Raw genomic sequence first — 19,641 nt, forward strand, 5'->3', positions numbered from 1 at the left:
TGCCCAAAGCTGGCGCCGACTGGGGTCCGGCCCCCCAGAGACCAGCAGAGGCCGAGCCTGAGGCCACCGACTCCAGTGGGGTGGCTGCGCCCTCGTCCCGGCCCCTTCAACAGAAACGAGACAATTGGCAGCATGTCCCGCGCGGCTCTGGGGGCCACCAACGTCGCGGAGCTTCCCGGCAAGGGCTCAGAAATCACGCCTCAAAAGCTGGGCGCTCCAGCCCCGAGGAAGAGAAAACCCAACGCGTGGAGGCCGCCTCCAAGGGCCCTTTACGGCTGGAGAAGCTCCTCGAATCCGGGACGCGGCCTGCACTCGGCGGCCGCGCTCACTCTTGGCGGCGCGGTTTCCTCTTCACACCTGCCACAGAGCGCGGAGCGGCGCCCGCACCCACTCGCCCCGCGACCCCGAGCGGAGACCCTCCCGCTCCTGTCCGGCCTGAGAGGAGACGGGAAAGCACGGGGCTCCGGGCTGACAGCCTAGCCCAGCGCCCACGGGCCACGCCTAGGCAGCCCTCGGTAGGCGCGGACCCCTCAGTAGGCGCCGGGCCCCACCCCCTTGGGGCCTCAGTTTCCCGCCTGCGGTGAGATCAGGTTTCCCGTCCCCAGGAGTGGCCGGCTGAGCCCCTGGCCCTGCCCTGGGAAGGAGCCAAGTCCAGCTCCGTGCCTGCAACGGGAGCCAGAGGGTCCCCCCCAGGGTCACTGGCTCTCCCCGGGCACTGCCGGGAGCTGTCAACGAGCGAAGCAAGCACTGCAGGGCCTCAGCCTCGACATGGGCAGCACCCAGCCGCCACGCCCTCCACATGCGACTCTGCCTCTGGGCTGTGTCCCGGGACCCCACCCCCACTGCGGAGCGGCCCCCTCTTCCAACCACTGGTTCTGAGGGAGGGGCCGAACACAACACAGTGCCCCCAGGACAGGGCAGGACGCCCCTCCATCCATCTCCCCAGGGAATGAGCCGCAGCAGCAGGGCAGGGCACACCCACGTCAAGTGCCCTTGCAGGTGCCCGGCCAGCCCCGCTGCGTCCTCTCTCAGGCCTGCTCCCCAAGGACACCCCTCCGCGCCATCACCGACACGAGGCTGAAAGCACCCCCACTCCCAGCTGAGACTGGCCCTCAATGTGGGAGTGAGGAGGGTGTCTTTACAGTCTCACCCCATTAAAGGCACCTCCTCAGGGCCTGCTGAGTGCCTTGTTTTGGGGTTTCATTTGCTGCTGTGTGTGGGGTTCTGGGCAGCAGCTACTCACACGCATCTTTCAGGTGCACAGGGCCCAAGAGTGGGGAGACGCTGCCTGGGACTGGGGCCACGCTCTGCCCCCCGCAGTCTGCCAGCATAAAAGACCCAGGCCTCTACCCTTGAGGCTCTCTATCTGTGAATTGGGGTCACAGCAGCACCCACCAGGCCTGTGAGGTCTAAGGCTGCAGCCCTAACGGCAAAGGGTGCTGACGTAGAGGAGACACTCAAGAACAGACCCCAGCTCCACACCCCTGAGCCTCCACCTCCCCTCACCCCTGGCCCGCCAACCGTTTGGCAAATCTGCTTAATCCTCAAAGCCGTGGCACCTCAGGTGGCTGCCGGCCCTCAGTGATAAGAGCCCTGGACTCATGCTCTCCCTTGCTGAGCAAGCGCAGCCAATAAGCCGGTGCAAACACGGCGGGTGGTCCTGGCTGGATTCTGTGGAACGTTCCAGGGTCAGCACATGCTCCTGCTCCAGAAGACGCGCCCTCTTGCCTCCTCTATCAGGAGTGGCCAGGAAGGGCTGGCACAGGAGATAACAAGCAGCCGGGCCCTGGGGGCTCACAGCTTCCGTCCCTACACCCGGGCTCTGTCAGACAGGCCGGGGTGGCCAGTGGAGGGAGCTCTCCTCCACCTCCTGGCCAGGAGCCCATCCCCCTCCTACAGTCAGCCCTGGCCTCCCCCCCCTCCCCCCCCAGCCTCGGAGGTGAGTGACTTCCAGCCAGAGGAGAGACGCCCGCCCGCCAGGATAAATGGCAGGAAGCGGGCAGCAGAGGGAGCGAGCTGTGCAGGAACTAGACACCCCTCTCCGCAGACCACCAGGGCGGGTGAGACTGTCCACCGAAAGCTGCCGGACAGTGCCAAAGGCTATTTAGCAAGAAATAATTAAAACTAGAAATCATCTGTGCTGGCGGCATGGAAGAGAGAACCATGAACATGTCACTACCCACAGCCATCCTCACGCACCGCGCAAATCCTATCCGTGCGTTGCACACCAGCAGGGGCACACGCTGTCCGCGCTTGGGCCTCCCTCCTTTCACGGAGCAGCTTGGGCTGACCTATGCTGGAGCATGAGCGGCGACTTGGTTTTGTTTTTGTTTTTGTTTTTTTAACAGCCAAAAGGTATCTACCATGTGAACAGAGAAACCACCAGATTTCCTCATCCAAGGCACTCAGAGTTCCAAACAAATACTACCACACAGACACGCTCCGAGACACAAACTAACAAGGCTGTTGAGAGTAAATGACGAAAGAGCAGAGGCCTCCCTGGTGACTTTAAAGTACTCAAAGAAAAAACTATGATCGTTTACCCTGCAAGATTAGCATTCAAGACTGAAGGGGAAGGAGACTCACTAAAAAGCAAAAACCAAAAATTTATCAACACCAATCACACACCAAAGAAACACTAACGGGGTATTATAAATTAACAGGGCAAATATGGAGCTTGTTAGAAAAGAAAGGAAGCCAAAATTATCAGACAAAAGTGGGCTTTACTGATAGTCCGGGAGGTGATGACTCTCTGCAGGCCAAGAGTCACACCCCAAAATGGGGGAGCATGTTAATAGCGTCAGGATACTGCCTGAGTCTGTTCTGCTGGAGGGGTGTGCTGGAATTTACTGCCAGCGGCAAGGGTCCTTTCTTGCTGTCAGCTCATCTCTAGTTTAGCTAATCTCTGGCGCCTTAGGCCACTGGGTGCTGGGGCAGTGATGGGTTTTACAATGGGGATGGGCCTGTGAGTCGTGAGCGCCATGGGAGAGAGGGAAGCAACAGCATGGCCCAATAGGATGAGTTTGAGACCAGACCGTCCACCTAAGATTCCACCGCACGCTGACCTCAGCAGAACTTTCAGACAAAAACCAATGGAAGTGACACACGAGATGGTGGAAGTGGACAAGCCACAGAGTGTGCTTCGTTCATCTGTGGATGGACATTGGGTTGTTTCCGCTTCGTGGTAGCTACAAATATAACCAGAGAGAACTAGTGTCTGCCGCAAACACACACGTCTCCATCCTCACTCACATGCTGCTTCATCACGCCAGCTAAGTGATTACAAAAGGATATTCTTTTTCTTTTCCACACAAGCAGGACTCTAAGAAAGAAAACTAAATAATAATTGATGAAGGATGTCCTTACAATGAAGCCCAAGCAAAAAATTAAAAAATAAAAGCAAAGCCCAGCTGCACACAAGATTGAAACTACGTGTGCTGCTCCCACAAAATTTCCAATCATTAAAATCTCATTACACTAATAATATGTTTTCTAGACAGACGTTACTAAAACACTCTTTCCCGCACAAAGTGCAGATGTTCTCGGGGGCAGCAGGATGCTGGACAGTGCTGGCAGCTCTGGACTCACGTGGCTCTCATTCCAGCTCTGCAGAGGCTCCTGGGCCAGACCCGCCCAGGAGAAAAGTAGAAAACACCGTGACCTTAGGAACGAACTCTGTGACTCCCACACTCCCAGCCTTCATGGGAGTCTCAGCCATGAAGTTTTCTGAGATGTGACCAACTCTCCAAGCCTTAATGGCCTCATGCTAGCTTATTGTTTCTGTCCATTTAGCACCAGGCCCTGCTCTCCTCCCTGCAGTTCTCCGGTATCTGTATCGCCTGAATCTGATGTGGGGAGTGGCAGCAGTGGTGCTAACATGAGGATGTGACACTAATGAGCACAATGGCCAACACAGATGTGGCAGCGTGATGGATGATGGAAAGCACTTAGCTCTGCACCCTGGCCAGGAGCCCGACCCCTCCTGCTGTCCTAACCCTGCCTCTGACTCATTGGCCAGGCTTTATTTAGCAAAGTCAATCCAACTGCAAAAAGGGGGTTGGGCCCTCACTCAGCTCCACCCTGAGCCCAGGTCTGACCTGCTGTTCCACTTGGGAGCCTCCCGGCTAGGTGTGTGTTCAGATACGGTTTCAGGTGGGCAGGCATTCTGAATTTTGGATCCTCAATACTGGGGCCCGATTCAGGCATCATTTCAGCCTGGGGAGCCTCAAGGATATACCCAGATGCAGGATGAGATTGAGCAGCATTTAATATGGGAGCCTTCAGGGAGACCTGGGGACAGGCTGCTGGTTGGTGAAAGCAGCCGGCAGTCAATGTCCCATGCTAGGCTACTATTCAACCTAGGCAGCATCCAGGCTGAACCCGAGTCAGGCCACAGGTCAAAATAAGCAGCCTCCAAGCTGAGTCAGAGCCATTCTACTCATAGACCTTGGCTGCCTCCAGGCCAAACCTGGACTCAGCCTGAAGACTGCCTAGGACGATGAATAGTCCAGACACCTGCATTAACAGGAAGCTGCTGAGGTCTAACAGAAGGCCTGTCCCTGGACGCTTCCGAAGTTGACCAGCAACTTGCACCAGCCTGAGGCTAGAGGCTGATGAGGTTGGCAGTTGGCCAACACTGGGCTCAGCAGAGAGGCTGCCCGTGGTGACCAGAGGGCTGGCACAAGTGGCCCTAAATTGAACAGCCTGTGGGTACTAGACCCTAACTCAACTAAAACTTCCTTGAGTTGAATAGTAGGATGGACCCTGATAAAACTCAAAACCAGGAGCTCCACAAGCTGAATGCCCCCATGTTTAGCCTGGGGACTGGGAAGGTCACCAGGAAGCCAACCCCAGGTCAGCCTGGAGGTTGCCAGAGTCCAACAGCAACCAGCCCCAGCCTATACCGGAGGCTGATGAGGTCAACCAGCAGGCTATTCCAGGGCTCAGCCTGGAGGCTGCCAAGGACGATGTGCAACCAGCCCCAGCCTAAGGCTGGAGGCTACCAAGGTCAACCAGCTATCTATTCCAACCTAAGGCTGAGTGTGATGAGGTAAAGCAGGCCGGCCCCAGGGTCAGCCTGAAGTTAGCCAAGGTAGGTGAGAAAGCCAGGACCAGTCAGCCTGGAGGCTGCTGAGGTCAACCAGAAGGCCGGACCCAGTCTCAGCACACAGGCAGCCATTGGTGACCAGAAGGCTGGCGCCCGGCTAGCCTGGAGGACCTGAAATTAAACAGACAGCAGTTGCTAGAACCTAAATGAACTAGAAGTTCCTAAAATGTAACAGCAGGGCGGCTTAAGCTCAATCAAGAGACCAGGAGCTCAACAAGCTGGTTGCCAGGGGCTCAACCAGGAAACTGTGAAGGGTGGCTAAGCCACCAGGCTAAAACCAGGACAAACAAGGGGACTACTGAGGTCACCAGTGTGGGCCCCAACTGAAGACTGTAGGTTGCTGAGACAGACCAGCAGGACAGGGGGAGGAGGGAAGAGGAGGGAGGGAGGGGGGAGGGGGAGGGAGAGGGGGAGGGGGGAGGGGGAAGGGAGGAGGGAGGAGGGAGGAGGGAGGAGGGAGGAGGGAGGAGGGAGGAGGGAGGAGGAGGAGGAGGAGGAGGAGGAGGAGGAGGAGGAGGAGGAGGAGGAGGAGGAGGATCCTGAGGTTGGCCAGAATGCTGGACCAGGTATCAGCAAGATTTTTTGAGGTTGACCAGCAGGACAGGCCCTAAGGGCGCTGAGGTCAACCAGAAGGGTGGCCCCGGTCACAACCCAGAGAATGCCAATGGTTAACAGAAGCCTGGCTCCAGAGTAGCCTAGAGGGCCCAAAACTCACACTAACTCAACTGGATGGTCCTAAATTTTAAAGCAGGACAAACAGGCTCAATCTCAAAAAGTTCAACAATCTGAATACCCCCAGGAAAATCTGACCAGCAGAACAGACCTGGATTCAGCCTGGAGCCTGCCTAGGTCCACCTGCAAACCCGGAGCACTCTCAGGATGAAGGCTGCCTAGGTCGACCTACAAGGCGGGCAGTCTCAGTCTGAAGAATGCTGAGGTCGACCAGAAGCAGGACCAAGCCTTAGACTTATGAGGCTGAGGTCAACCAGAAGTCCTATCCCAAATCAGCCTGCAGGGGACTGAGGTAGACAAAAAGGTAAGAACCCAGTCTCTGCCTAGAGGCTGTCAAGGTTGACAAGCAACCGGACCAAGCATAGGCTAGGCACCTCCAAGATCAAGCAGAAGACCAGCCACAAGCTAATCCTGAAGGCTGCCAAGGAAGAGAGCAGGCCAGGCCCAGCCAGCATGGAAGCTGCTAAGAGCAAAGAAAAGGCCAGATGCTGTCTGAGCATGGAGGGCTGAGAGCGACCAGAAGGCCGGACCCAGTCTCAGGCTAGAGGAGGCTCAGGTAGACCAGAAGGTCGAAATCAGTCTAAACTAGGAGGCTGCCAATTACAACCAGAAGTCTGACCCCGAGGTAGCATGGAGGGTTCAAAAGTGAGCAGCTGGCAGGTCTAGACACAAATTCAACTAGAAGCTCCTGGTGTTAACGGACAGACCCAACTAAATATGAAAGCCGGGAGCTCAACAAGTTGGTTGCCTGAGAGATCATGCTAGAGACTGAAAGTCCACCAGAAAGGAGTCCCTGGATTCAACTTTGAGGCTGCCTACATCCATCTGCAAAAGGCCTAGTCTCAGCCTGGAGGCAGCTGAAGTTGACCAGCAGGCTGGACCTGGGCTTAAGTAGGGGCTGCCTAGGTAGAAATGAAGGCAGTGCCCTGTGAGACTGGAGGCTGCTGAGGTGAGGAGAGGACCTGACCAAGTATCAGTCTGGAGAAGGCAGAGATTGACCAGAAGACCGGACCTAATCACAGCCTGGAGATTGTCCAGGTCGAGGTAGGAGGCATATGAGATAGAACAGTAGGACACTGCAGGCTCAGTCTGGGGGTGCTGAGGTTACCAAAAGGCGGGATCGAGTAGAAGCATGAAGTGTGCTGAGGTCAACAGAAGGGCAGACCAAGTCTAAACATAAAGGGGGCTGAGGCTGGTCCTAGTGAGCCTACAGAGGGCAGAGGTTGACTGGCAGGCAAGTCCCAGTGAGCCTGAAGAGGACTGAGGTAGAACAGTAGGTCAGACCCAGTCAGGCGGAAGGTGGCTAGGAAGACCAAAAGGTCAGACCCACTCAGCTGCAGGAGGTTGGGGTGGACCAGCAAGCCAGACACAGTCAGCCTGCAAAAGCCTGGGGTTGACTGGAAGGCCAGACCCAAGAGGCTGCAGGGAGCTGCAGTCAAATGGCAGGCTGGAATTAGTCAGCCCTGAGGAATATGGGGTCAAATGGCATGCCGGACCTAGTCAGCATGCAGGGGCCTAGGGTCGACTGGCAGCACAGTCCCAGTCAGCCTGCAGGTGGCTGGAGTCAACCTGGAGACCAGTCCCAGTAAGCCTGCAGGGGCTGGGTTCCACAAGTAGGCCCGATCCAGTCAGCCTGGAGGGGGCTGGTTCAATGAGCAGTCCAGACCCAGTCAGCCTGCAGGGGTTGGGGTAGAACTGGAGACCAGTCACAGTAACCCTGCAGGGGGCTGGGTTCCAACACAGCCAGGACCCAATCAGCCTGTGGGGGGCTGAGGTCCACCGGCAGGTCGGACTAAGTCAGCCTGGAGATGGCTGGGTTGAAAGGCAGGCAGACCCAGTCAGCCTGGACAGGGCTGGGGTCGAACAGAAAGACAGATCCACTGAGCGTACAGGGGTTTGCCCTCCACCAGAAGGCCTGACTTGGTCAGCCTGCAGGCGGCTGGGATCAACCAGAAGGCTAGATCCACTCTGCCTGGAGGGGGCTGAGGTCGACCAGAATACCAGACCTGGACAGCATGGAGGGGACTGGTGTTAATCAACAGCCCAGAACCAGTCAACCTGCAAGGGGCTGGGGTCGACCTGCTGCAGGACTCAGTCAGCCTGGAGGGGGCTGAGGTCGACCAGAAGGCCACACCTGGTCAGCCTGGAGGGGGCTGGGGTCAATCAGCAGCCCAGACCCAGCCAGCCTGCAAGGGCTGGGGTCGACCAGAAGGCTGGACTCAGCATGCAGGGGTTTGTGGTCGACCAGAAGACCAGACCAGGTCAGCCTGCAGATGGCTAGGGTCAACCAGAAGGCTGGACCAATAACACCTGGAGGATGCTGAGGTCTACAGGAAGGACAGACCTGCTACCCTGGATAGGCTGGGGTCAACCAAAAGGCCAGACCCAATCAGTGTGCAGGGGTTTGTGGTCGACCAGAAGACCTTACCCGATTAGCCTGCAGGAGGCTGGATTCAACCAGATGGCCGGACCCACTCTGCCTGGAGGGGGCTGAGGTCGACCAGAAGGCAAGACCTGGTCAGCCTGGAGGGGGCTGGGGTCGACCAGAATTCCAGAACCACTCAGCATGCAGGGCTTTGCTGTCAACCAGAAGGCCTGACCTGGTCAGCATGCAGCAGCTGGGGTTGACCGGTAAACTGGACCCACTCTGCCTGGAGGTGGCTAGGGTCGATCAGCAGCCCGGACCTAGTCAGCCTGTGGGGGGCTGAGGTCCACTGGCAGGCCGGACTCAGTGTGCAGGGCTTTGCAGTTGACCAGAAAGCCAGACACCGTCAGCCTGCAAGTGGCTGGGTTGACCAGAAGGCTAGACCCACTCTGCCTGGAGGGGCCTGGGATTGACCAGAATGCCAGATCCACTGAGCGTGCTGGGGTTTGCAGTTGGCCAGAAGGCCCAACTCAGTCAACATGCAGGTGGCTGGGGTCGACCAGAAGCCTGGACACACGTGCCTAGAGTGGGTCAAGATCGACCAGAAGGCTAGACCCGCTCTCAGTTCGAGCTGGCCTTTGTGAGTAGAAAGCTGCCCCGAGTGCCTAGAGAGACCAAAGAAACAGCCGGCGGGTCCTAGACCCCGAGTAATCAAGTTCCTAAATGTTAACAGCTGACACACCCACCCCACTCTCAGCGGGAATGTCCCCTGCTCCTTCTGTAGTGAATGTAACACAGGACAGAGCTGCGCTCCAGGAGGGCACCCCACCTCTCATCCGAGCTGCAAACTGGACGTGTGGCTCTAACATCAGGAGGTGCCACGACAGAGGGCCCAGCACCTGCTCAAACCCTCTTGGCGGATGCCCCCACTAGTGTCTCATCAACGCCTTTAATTACTCCGATGACAACGGGACAAGGGAGCAACTTGGGATGTGCAATAAATGTTAATTCCACGGAGCTAAGACAAGAATTGAAATCTGCCTCCCTTAATGAGTGGGGTTGCCAGGGCGACTCGGCTCTTTGGGAACGGAGGGGCCAGGAAAGGGAGGGAGGGGGCCGTGAGGGGGGCGTGAGCACACTGTTCCCAGAGCCCCGGGAGCCGGCAAGGCTGAAGTCGCGGCCTCGGCAGAGGGAAGCCGGGCTGGCCGGTGTCGCCCGTCCCTTCTCGGCCCAAGGCCTGTTTCCCAGGGGTTTCCCAGAGACCACAGACCTGCCCTCTCAAGCACCCCACCCTGCACCCCGCCGGGATGGAACAAACAAGGGAAATGCACTAAGATCATGACCAGAATAATAGCCAAAGGAAACTGCGAGGCCACACCAAACCCCCCTTGAAAGCCACTTCCTCCCAGCCAGGGAGAGGAAAACAGAAATTTCCAGTGATTTCCACTGCCCCTCCCTGGGGCCTATGTGCAGCCCAGGAGCTGGACAAAGTCACAAACCCAGGGCTGGGGGCCTGCCCAGAGTCCCCCGGGTGAAAGGGGCATGGAATTGTCTCCACTGGCAGGATTTGTGGAGAACCATGCAGCCCAGCACACTCAAACCCAGCCTCCACTGACCGCTCTTCCCATAGATCAATCTAGAATCTACCGTGGATGAGACCCAGACCCTCATCCTCTACCATCCTGGCATTTCCTACTAGCCCCTCTCCTCTCTCCCAGGTTAGGGGTCCCATAAACCCCAATACACTCTGTGGTTGACTTTCTAAGGTTCTTCTGTAGCATCAAGGCCATCGCGTGAGCAGAGTGACAGCAACACAAAGGCCCAGCTTCTCCCCAAGTATGTAAAGACACACTCTACAAATCCCCTTCCGCCCCCGATGCCCCCCCTAACCCCAACCTGTACCGTCTCCGTTATCCACAGTCAACCACAGTCCAAAAATACTATGTGCAAGATGTTCTGTGCGACCGGTCACTTAGCTTGGACGCCAGCATGTTGTTACAGCCGCCCTACTTATCGGTGACTAGGAAGAGTCTCCTGCTGTGCCTGACTGACCAACTGTCATAGCTGGACGTATAGGGAAACCAGCTGATGGGGTGGGGGCTGTCCACGGGTCCAGACAGCCACTGCGCCGGCTGCCCACTTCCTAAAACTTGTCCCCTGGAAGACAGGAGTCACCCACACGCCCCGTGACCAGTCACAACCGGGCGCTCTGCCAAGCTGGGCGGTCACATGCCCACTGGCTCCCCCAAACGCTACCCTCTGTCCCGGCACCTCCAGGGGCCTCTCCTCCAGTCACGTCCCAGAATTCACCCTCGACTTTCCAACAAAGGAAGCGAAACTCCGTGCAGCTGGTGGAGGCAGTGAGGCTTGGTGGCAGGCAAATGAGGGCCGGACCACAGGGGTGTCAGCCCTGCGGCCTGGGCCAGGCCCCGCTCAGCTCAAATACATGAACAGCGTGGCGGGCAAGTTGCCAAGGCAACAGGTGGCAGGACACTGGCACCTCACAATTATGCTGGGCCTCATTAGCAGTCCCCAGCTCAGCCTCCCAACTTCCAACTCAAGAGACCCCTCCCCGGTTTCTGCACCTGTGCCCACTTGGTGTCTGAGGTCTTCTTGCTGGATGGGGAACTCCCAAGTGGACCAGGCACCCCAACCTCGAGAACCCGGCACCCGGTTAGCTCACAAGAGCAACAACAGCCATGCCCCCAGCCCCGCTGTCTGCCTGGTCCTCCAGGGTCCTGGCCACAGGATGCTCGGGCGCCACCATGCAGCCAGGCTGGCTCTCAGCTTCCCAGTGCACGCCTGTCCCGAGAGCAACCACGGGGGGCTCCTGGCCCAGGAACTTGGGGCGCTTACTCCTTGAGGCACGAGTTCCAGGTGTTCCCCGGCCTGTCACCCACGAAAGACTGTGCGGGCGACCATCCTACTCACTGGCTGCTCTGGGAAATCGTCCTTTCTGGATCCTTCTGGCCTCAGCCCAAACCCCAGCGCCTTGGTGCCCCTCAGCCCCTCCCACCCCACTGCTTCAAGGTGCCGGTCTGTCCATGCATCACGACTGAGGTTCTCGCCCGAAAGTAATAGCCCGTCTGCCTTTTCTTCCCAGGGTCCCCCACAGGCTCCTCAGGGCACATGTGGAGTGGCTGTGACCGGTCCTCTGTGTCTGGGGGCTGTGAGGCAGTGACCCTCGGGGAGGACCGCACGGGAGACTGTCCCTTGTCATCGCACCTAGCAGGTGGGCCTGAACTGCCTTGAGCACAAGGCCGTGTGGCTGCTTCCGTGGAAGGCCCCTCTGCTGGGAGACTCGGGAAGGTGACCGGCCCGAGGAGCCGGTGCACTTGGGAGAAGCACCCCTCCCGTCAGGGTGCCGAGAGGACAGACCCCCTGCAGCAGCCGGGCCCCACGCACTCCTGGGAACAGCACATCTGGGGAGAAATTAATAGGGCCGGGCAAGCGACCTCGTCCTCAGGCCCACACGTTGGGGGGCACAGGAAGCCTGGAGGGTACAGGGGGCTTTCTGGGGGCTGAGTCAGGCTTGTGGCTTAGGGAAGTCGCTGCAAACCCTGAAGCATCTTTCTTTTCCAAGGAGCTGGAGCCCCCAAGCCAGACCTGGGGATTCTGGGGTTCCACCTGCCCTTGGGAGACCCAGCTCCCTCTCCCCAGGCCCTAACGCGGGAAAAGTCTGGAACGCAGCCCAGCCGCCTCCTCCCGGGACCGTGACACGACGACAACACGCACGAGCCACCAGAAACCCGGCGCTGGCGCGAAGGGACTTGAAGGAACTTCAGAAACTTTCACCGCTCGGTGCGCAGGGCTCCAGGCGCGGGAGCTGGAGGGCACTGCCAGGGCCCAGCTCCGGGGCGCCGCGCCCCCGCCTGCCCCGCCCCGCCCGCGGGGTCCCCCACCTGCGCTGGCCGGCTGCGCTAGGCACTTGGCGACCCCGCGGGGGCCGGGGGCTCCCCGGACACGCCCTTGAAGTCCCGCCGCGCGGCTGGGTGTCCGGGCACCCCGGGCTCCGGGGCTCCGCGCGCCGCCGGGAGGCGGCAGGTCCAGGCCTGCGCGAAGGTCGCGGCGACCCGGGGCCAGGGCGGCTCCAGCCTGGGGGCGCGGCGCGCGCACTCACCCTCGCGGGCCTTCTTCTTCCTCGCCAGCGTGCCGCCCAGCCTGCCCAGGAGGGACTCGTCCTTCTTCGCGCCCGGGGCCCGCGGGGGCGAGCGCAGCGGCGCGGCGGACATGGCGGGGAGCGCGGGCCCCGCCGGGAGTGTCGGCCGCGCCCTGCGCGCTCCGGTCGCGGCCCGCGCGCTCTGGGCAGCGGAGGCGCCGCACCGGCCCGGCCCGGCCCGGCCCAGCCCGGCCCAGCCCAGCCCTGGCTGCTGCGCTCGGCGCCCGCGGGCCGGCGGGGCGGGGCCCGCGGGCGCCCAGGCGGGTCCTGCGCGGGGAGCTGAGGACGGGACACGGGAGGGGGCAGCGCGCCCCGACACCGGCTCGCCCCGCCCGCGCTGGGGGGGGAGGGGGGAGCGCGGCCCGACCCGCTGCGGGAACCGAGATCCTGGGGCGCCAACGCCCGCCCCGGCACAGACCGGCGGGCGGCCGAGGCCACGGGGAGGGTCAGGAGCGCCGCCCTGGGTGAGGAGCCTGGGGGGGCCGCCTGGAAACCCGGCCCCTTCCACAGCTACACGGTGTCGCCAAGGCAACGAGACACAGGCCGCTCCCTGGACGCGGAGACCTGACAGGGCCACCCCTGCCCCTGCCCGGCCAGCAGCCCTGCCCAGCTGTGCCCCTGCAGGGGCTGCTCACCCCCAGCTCTCTCGAGCGCTGGACCCCCGGGCTCCTCTGCCCTGAGCCCCTCGCCAGAGGCAGCTCCCCTCAAGGCCGCCCGCCCGCGACTGTGCGGGCCCCTCCGCTCGCCTGTCCCCACAGGGGTCCCACTCCGCCCCTGTGTGTCCCTGCAAGTGTCCCTCGCTCTTCTCTCCCTCTTGTAACAAACCTGCCCTTTTGGGTCCACGAAGGCCCTGGTGTCCTGGAGAAACTCGCCTGGGAACTCGGGGTGCCGGTGAAAGGGGAGCTCTGGGGAAACCTTAGTCCTTAGACCCTGCACCCCGAACCCAACAACTCCAAAATGACATCACTTTCACTGGCTGAGAGTCCACCCGGACCCCGCCTGGGGGGGACGCCCCTATGAAGCACCCCCTGCCCTTGTGAGGCTTCTAGTTTGAGGCAATGCTGGGGACCCTCTGAGCTGGGGGGGGGCGGCTCCTGTTCAGGCAACTCAGGGGAAAGGTCCAGCGATGGCGGAGCAGGCTCCGCAGGGACTCAGGGCCGGCAGGCCTCACTAGGAGCGGAGGGAGAGGCTCCAGGTGAGCGTCCCCTGCACTGACCTGGGCCAAAAGCTCTGAGGACAGGGAGGGGGCGGTGAGGATGCTGCTTCCCCAGGGGGCGGTAAGCAGATTTCGGGGGCCTCTGTGACAGTGGGTGGGAGGAACCTCAGACTCAGGGTGTGGACCATTATCCCACTGGTCTGGGATTAAGGGGGGGGGTTCCCCCTACCAGAGAGGGGCTCCCGCTGGACGGAAAGTCAGAGTCTGGGTGGAGAGCGGGGTGAGGTGGGTTTCCACTCCCTGGGCGCTCAGGGGCTCCCGTCCCTCCTCCCGCTGCCTTCAGCAAACTCTCCTGTGGGCCCGCGGGGGCTGGACCATGCTCCCGGGGTGCACAGGCCACAGCACTCTGCCTCCGGGAGTTTGTAACCTAGAACTTGCCGGGGACACAGGCCTCAGGAGCTGTAAGGGCAGGAAGGGACAGGGCAGGTTCTCTCTGACCCGAGCAGACGGGGTAAGGAGAGGCCTGGGGCCCTCGCTGGCTTTTCAGGCTTTTCTTGGGATTTACCAGGTACATGGCAGGCAGGGGTGCTGGGGCGCCGGGAGGCTGGCAGGCTCCCAGCCCCCAGCAAGTCTTACTTTGGGCTCTCCGGCCTCCTCTGGTGGTCTCTGCTTCTCTTCCGCTCGCGTTCTCTCTGCTTCTCTGCTCTTCCGCTGGCGTCCCCGTGACGCCGCCTTATAAGCGCAGCCTTAGCCCAGGTGAATCCACTTATGCACACCCACCCCCTGCTCCAGCTGCCCGCCGTCAGGAATCATTCAGGACCGCAGGGATCCATCATCAACCCTAATGGCGGGAGGACAGAAAAGCCTGATACTTCTTGCCTTACCCTACAGGAGCGCGGGGGGCAGAAGGGAGAGGTGAGGGTGCCTTAGGAGAGGGCTTGGGGGAGACAGGCTGAGGCAGCCTCCTGCCATGAGGCTGAAAGAGACAGCAGAGGCCAGGGAGTCGGAGCAGATGCTGAGGCCAGGCAGGCACCCAGGGGACGTGACCGGGACTCGCCGGGCCCAGCAGACTGGCTGGCACAGACCATGTGTTTGGGAGAAAGGGAGGAGGCCGGGACCCTCGCCCTGAGCCACTGAAGGGGTCCGACAGCACGGGACACATCGGCCCCACGCAGAGGACACACTGAGGCAAAACCCACAGCCAGAGGCCGATTTGGAAAGGCCTGAACCCGCCAGCCGGCAGGGGCCGAGGACAGGAGGACAGGCGGTGACAGCGGGAAGAGGCAGATAAGGGCTTTCGGAGCTGGAAGCCTCGCTGGACAATAACTGGAGGCCGCTTAGGGGCAGCGGGGTTGTGTGCGAGCCCGGGGCAGGCTCCTGTCGCTTGGGGCAGGCGGAAAGCATTCCTGGAGCCCTTGGCAGGTTTCACAGGCCTTTAATGTCGGGGCAGGGCCCCAGGTGCCCAGGCAGGGCGGCTGGCATGCTGGGAGGCGGGCGCGGCGGGCAGGGGCCTGGAAGGCACATGAGCCCCATGCGCGCTCTCTGGCCTCGAGCCGGTGTTCAGCGTGGGCCCCTCGCCAGGCTGCCCCCACCACCTTGAGCCCGCCTCCGGGCCCAGGTGTCCACAGTGAAAAGCATGCCTGCAGCGCGCCCACGGCCCTCGGCCCCGGCGTCCGTAGAGCAGACAGTGGTCCGGGCCTAGTGGTGGGAGGGCGGGAAAAAGCCCGATCACGTCATTTACCCTACACGTGTCTGGGAGGGCTCAGCGGCGTTAACACACGTGACCCGAACGGGGGCGTCACTAACCAATGGGGAGAAGATGCAGAAAGACGTGCGACCCCAGTGGGCTGCGGGCCCTGGGAGCGCCTCTGGCCCACAGAAACAGGAAAAGGAAAAGAAAATTTGGGGGAGAAAAATGGAGAAGCTGCCCTGGGGCAGGAGCGCCGGGAGCCAGCCCGGGTTCGGCTCTTTTTTATTTCATCTGTTTTCAGCCACCCCAGGCCGGCGGGTTCAGTGTCGGTTCTCACAGGAGAGGTAACCGGGGAGCCTTCTGGTAGATCTCTGCAGCCTCTGCTGCTGAATCAGGGGTGACCGGCTTCCCCCCAACCCCCGCACCTCCCTGGCTGGCTCCTTCCTTTCCCCCACCCCGCCCTGCCCTACCCCCACCAGCATCCAGAGATCCAGGGGGACCTGCCCTGTATCCCCTGGCCCCTCCGCAGGGTCTCCCCTTCTCCCCACAAGCACCCGGGCTCTCTGGGCCCAGGTGTCCACAATCGCGGGAGCCGTGCAAGGCCGCAGGTGCCGGTCGTGGAGGCTCATGGCAGGAGGCGTAGGGAGCCGGATTTTTTTTACCTATTTACCCTGCACAGCAGCGACTGGGGCTCCCAAGGGAGGCTCACGATCTGGCACCTTCCTTTGGTGCCTACTGGCTTGAACACTGCCGAGGCAGGTCCATCCTACTTTGAAAAACGTGATTCTCTCTAGAGCATCTCTCTAGAAGGCATCGGCCCTGACAGCCCTTCCCCAGCAGAACCCTCAGCTCCCGCCAGGGGCCTGTGAGGAAGCAGCACCGACCCGGCCTCGCCTGACAGGAGGGGTCCTGGGGTCCTGGGACTTCATCGACGTTGCTGGGATGGAAGCAGGCACATGCCAACGCCAGCGCAGAAGTGGCCCGCGGCAGGACGACACTTCCTTCCCCAGGGCGGGGAGGGGGTGTTGCTGCTGTGTCCTCCTCAGTTTGCCCCGGGGCTGGGGAGCAAGGCGAGCGCATACTAGCCGCAGCCGCGGGATTTTGCGGACCAGCGTGTAAGTGGTAAGGGGAGGCCGAGGACTGTTTCCCCAGGCCGGGAGGAAGGGGGGCCTCCTCCAGGCCTGAGCCGGGGGCGTCCGTCCACATTGCTCTACAGGCAGCGCATATTCATCTGAACGTTGGAAAGTGTCGACATTTAATTTTAAAAAGAGAAGGGGCTGTCACGAGGAGCAGAAGCGCAGTCTTAGCTCCCGGCTCCTCTTCCCCGGCTCGGCACGCGCCCCACACTCAGCACGCGCCCCACATACAGCTCGCGCCTGTGCCCCACACGCCTCCCACCGGAGAATAATTATGAACATCAGATTACACACAGCTGCCCGGGCCGAATAAACCATCCGTTTGCTTTTGAACTGTGGCTTCCACAGGGGCCAGCTCCCTGAGGCATGATGAAGGGCGAAGAGCAGAGCATCCAGGGGCCAGCTGCGGCGGGGGGCGCCTGTCGTCAGGACACCTCAGCTGAGCAAACCCAACAGCAGCCTGGAGAGTAAAGAGACAGGAGACCCGTCGGTGCGCTCCTGAGCGGCCCAAAGCCACAGCAGCACGGACCAGTGTCAGCACCGTTCCGTGGAGACAAGAAGCCAGACCCGGCCCTCGTGCAGAATACGCTGACCTGGCGTCCAGGAACAGGAGCCTCTGCCCAGGTCCAGGGAGTCCCTTGGCGTGCGATGGGGCGGGCGTGGTGTCCTGTGTGTGGGCACCGGGAGGCTCTGGGTGCTGAGTGGTCTGCGCCTTGGTCCAGTGCGGTCACATCAGGTGATCCCCTGCAGCTGGTGTCTGTGTTTGCTGCACATCAAACACACCCTCGAAGAGTCTTGGGGAGCAGTAAACAAAAGGATACCCCCAGGCAGGGTCATCCCCCAGGCAGGTCTTCCCAAGCCTGCCTTTGAGTTTCACCCCCTGGCTACAGGTCCAGCGGGCAGCCCCAGGCCCTCAGGGCTTAAAGAGCATTTTATCCGGGGCTCGGCTGGCTTTCCAGCATGTTCCTCTCCCCCAGCTAGACAGAAGCCTCCGCTTGCGCACAGCGAAAGGCAGCCTTTCGCTCTCAGAGAGGCAGGGAACTTGCTGGAGGGGGGACCAGCTGTGAAATATTTTCTTATGTTGCTCGTTTTCAAAATTCTCAGCATTTTCGGTGCGTTAGTGGCGCGGAGAGAAGTGACGGGGATACTTAATTGATTCAGTGATGGAGAAAAGCTTTATGTCCCCCAGCTTCCACTTCACATGCAATTTTACTACCCTTTGGGGAAGTAGCTTCCAGCCTGCTGGAATCACAGCACCTCGCTCACTTTTAACCGGTGTTACTTCATCCATTTACCAATTCAGTGATCTGGGTGGAGAGTGACCTGTGGTTTCACTGTCAGTGCTTGGTGTGACGAGATGGCCAGACAGGCCAGGAACCTTCAGGCTGCTGAGGACGGCCCCTCCCCACACCGCCGGGGCCAGCGCGAGCCACCGGCGATCCACAGCCTTCAGCGCTGAGATTTTGGAAACATCAGCAAACTCTGAGACAAGAGGTCGGATTTTCATTTATTGGTGACCTCTGAGTCTTTGTTCGTAGCAGGAGAGTCAAACTACATATGCACCTCGTTCCTGTAAATATTTTACATGAAGAATGATCACCAGTCGGCACCAAGGTATTGATTCCTCGTCTCTCCTTGGGAAGACTCAGTGAAGCCCCCTAAAAGGTTTTAGGAAGATTTGCCCCTAGCTTTTAGAGAAGGAGTTGCTTGAAAAATACCTGTACTTCTCAGGGAGTCTATCAGACGTTCACACCTTAGTCTGAATTTCTTTCACATGCATATTAACCAAAACCAACTTGTCATCTTCAAATGATTTATCAAGGGGCAACAGCTGATTGAACTCACCCTTTCTCTGTCAGTACAAAGAAATAACAAAGAATGTTTGGGCAGACCAAAAGGAACTGATTTCAGAACCGATTAGGATACATTTTGATGGAGCAGAGACTCCGACGGGCAGTGCGTGAGCATCATGTGAAAGCCAGTCCCCGTGATACGCGCTTACACCCCTTCAGGTCTCCCGGTCCGGTACGAAAACAGGCTCCGTGATACGCGGGCTCCACCTCCACTGTCGCCCGGTCCTAAGAGATCAGAAAGCTAAGCAGCTATGAGCAAATTACGCTCTCGAATCAGGAGAGCATTAACATGGGAGGCTCAACTGTGTGGGAAACTATCTCAGAAGTGTCAAAATTTCAAATTTGCCAGGAAATCAGCAAAATGCAAGGCGTGAAGAGACTATTCAATCACCGGCTCAATTTACATATTTATTGTTGGGAACTATTGGGAGACAACCCCAGCTCTGCCCAAGCCCCAGACAGCAGCACGGCCCGGCCGGGGGGCGCCACGCAGCGGCTGTCTGTGCGAGGCACGCTGGGTGTCAGGAGAGCCGTCCAAGCAGATTGCAACTAGAGACACTTGGCTCCGAGGAAATGTCATTTGGAAGGCTAAAAGAAGAATGCAGAGTGAGTCGTCCCTGGAAGCAGGAGGCCCCGCGCATGAGACTCTCAGTAAACATGTGCCGAGTCGTGAAAGGTTCCAGCAGTAGCAACAACCCAAACGTCCAAGGACAGATGGATGGATAAACAAAATGTGGGCTAAGCAGACAGACAGCCCGGGATTCTGCCCCAGCACGGTGGGCCTGAGGGCGTCCTGCGCAGGACCCCGGGGGGCGGTCCCCATGCGGGCCCACTCAGGTGAAGCCTTACAGGTGCCAAGTCACAGAGACAGAAGGTGGAAGGGGGCGGCTAGGGGCTGGGGGAGCCGTCTGATGGGGACGGAGCTTCTGTTGGGGTAGGAAGATGCGGGTTTCTGGAAAGGGATGGGGGTGACGCATAAGCCACGATAATGCCCCACTGAGCTGTGGTTCCCGGCGGGGCAGGTTCGTGGCTGATCTGGGCCCAGGGATGAAGAGTCCCGGAGCACGACGGCTGCGACAGGCCTTTAACGCCGGAGCGGGGACCAGGTACGGGCAGGCCAGTGGGCAGGCCGGGAGGCCGGCATGAGGGAGACAGGGGTGCCAGGCGCTGGCGGCCCCTCCCCGCCTCCATCTCCGCTCCGGCGTTTCTTCTGTCCCTTGACCTCTCCTCATGACCCGGTGGTGCTCCCCAGCCCGGCGCCCGTCCCCGGGACACGCCCCTGCCCGCGGCCTCTGGGCCCGGGTGTCTGGGATGACAGGCGCGTGTGCCCGCGCTCACGCCTCTCGGCCCTGGTGTCCAAGGAAAACGAAGGCCGTGTCTCAGACCCAAATAATCAGACCCCTGACTTTACAGGCCATTGAATAAACTGGGAATGCTCCCCGG

General features: G+C 60.2%; 1 protein-coding gene across 2 annotated transcripts in view; it reads right to left on the reverse strand.

The window, feature by feature from the left end:
* Positions 1 to 14,204, reverse strand: part of PARVB (parvin beta) — a 56,612-nt gene extending 42,408 nt beyond the window's left edge. Inside the window, exon 1 of one of the 2 annotated variants that reach the window (XM_054695988.1) lies at positions 14,156 to 14,204. In XM_054695988.1, coding sequence (XP_054551963.1) covers position 14,156 — 1 coding nt within the window. In that variant the 5' untranslated portion in view covers positions 14,157 to 14,204. Of the gene's footprint in view, positions 1 to 12,324; positions 12,444 to 14,155 lie in introns of those variants that run through there. The other variant, XM_054695987.1, reaches the window with a different exon arrangement.
* Positions 14,205 to 19,641: the final 5,437 nt, after the last annotated feature.

This window comes from Talpa occidentalis, unplaced genomic scaffold, assembly GCF_014898055.3.
Source record: "Talpa occidentalis isolate TD23 unplaced genomic scaffold, MPIMG_talOcc4v2.1 talOcc4.16, whole genome shotgun sequence".
Classification (NCBI taxonomy): Eukaryota; Metazoa; Chordata; class Mammalia; order Eulipotyphla; family Talpidae; genus Talpa; species Talpa occidentalis.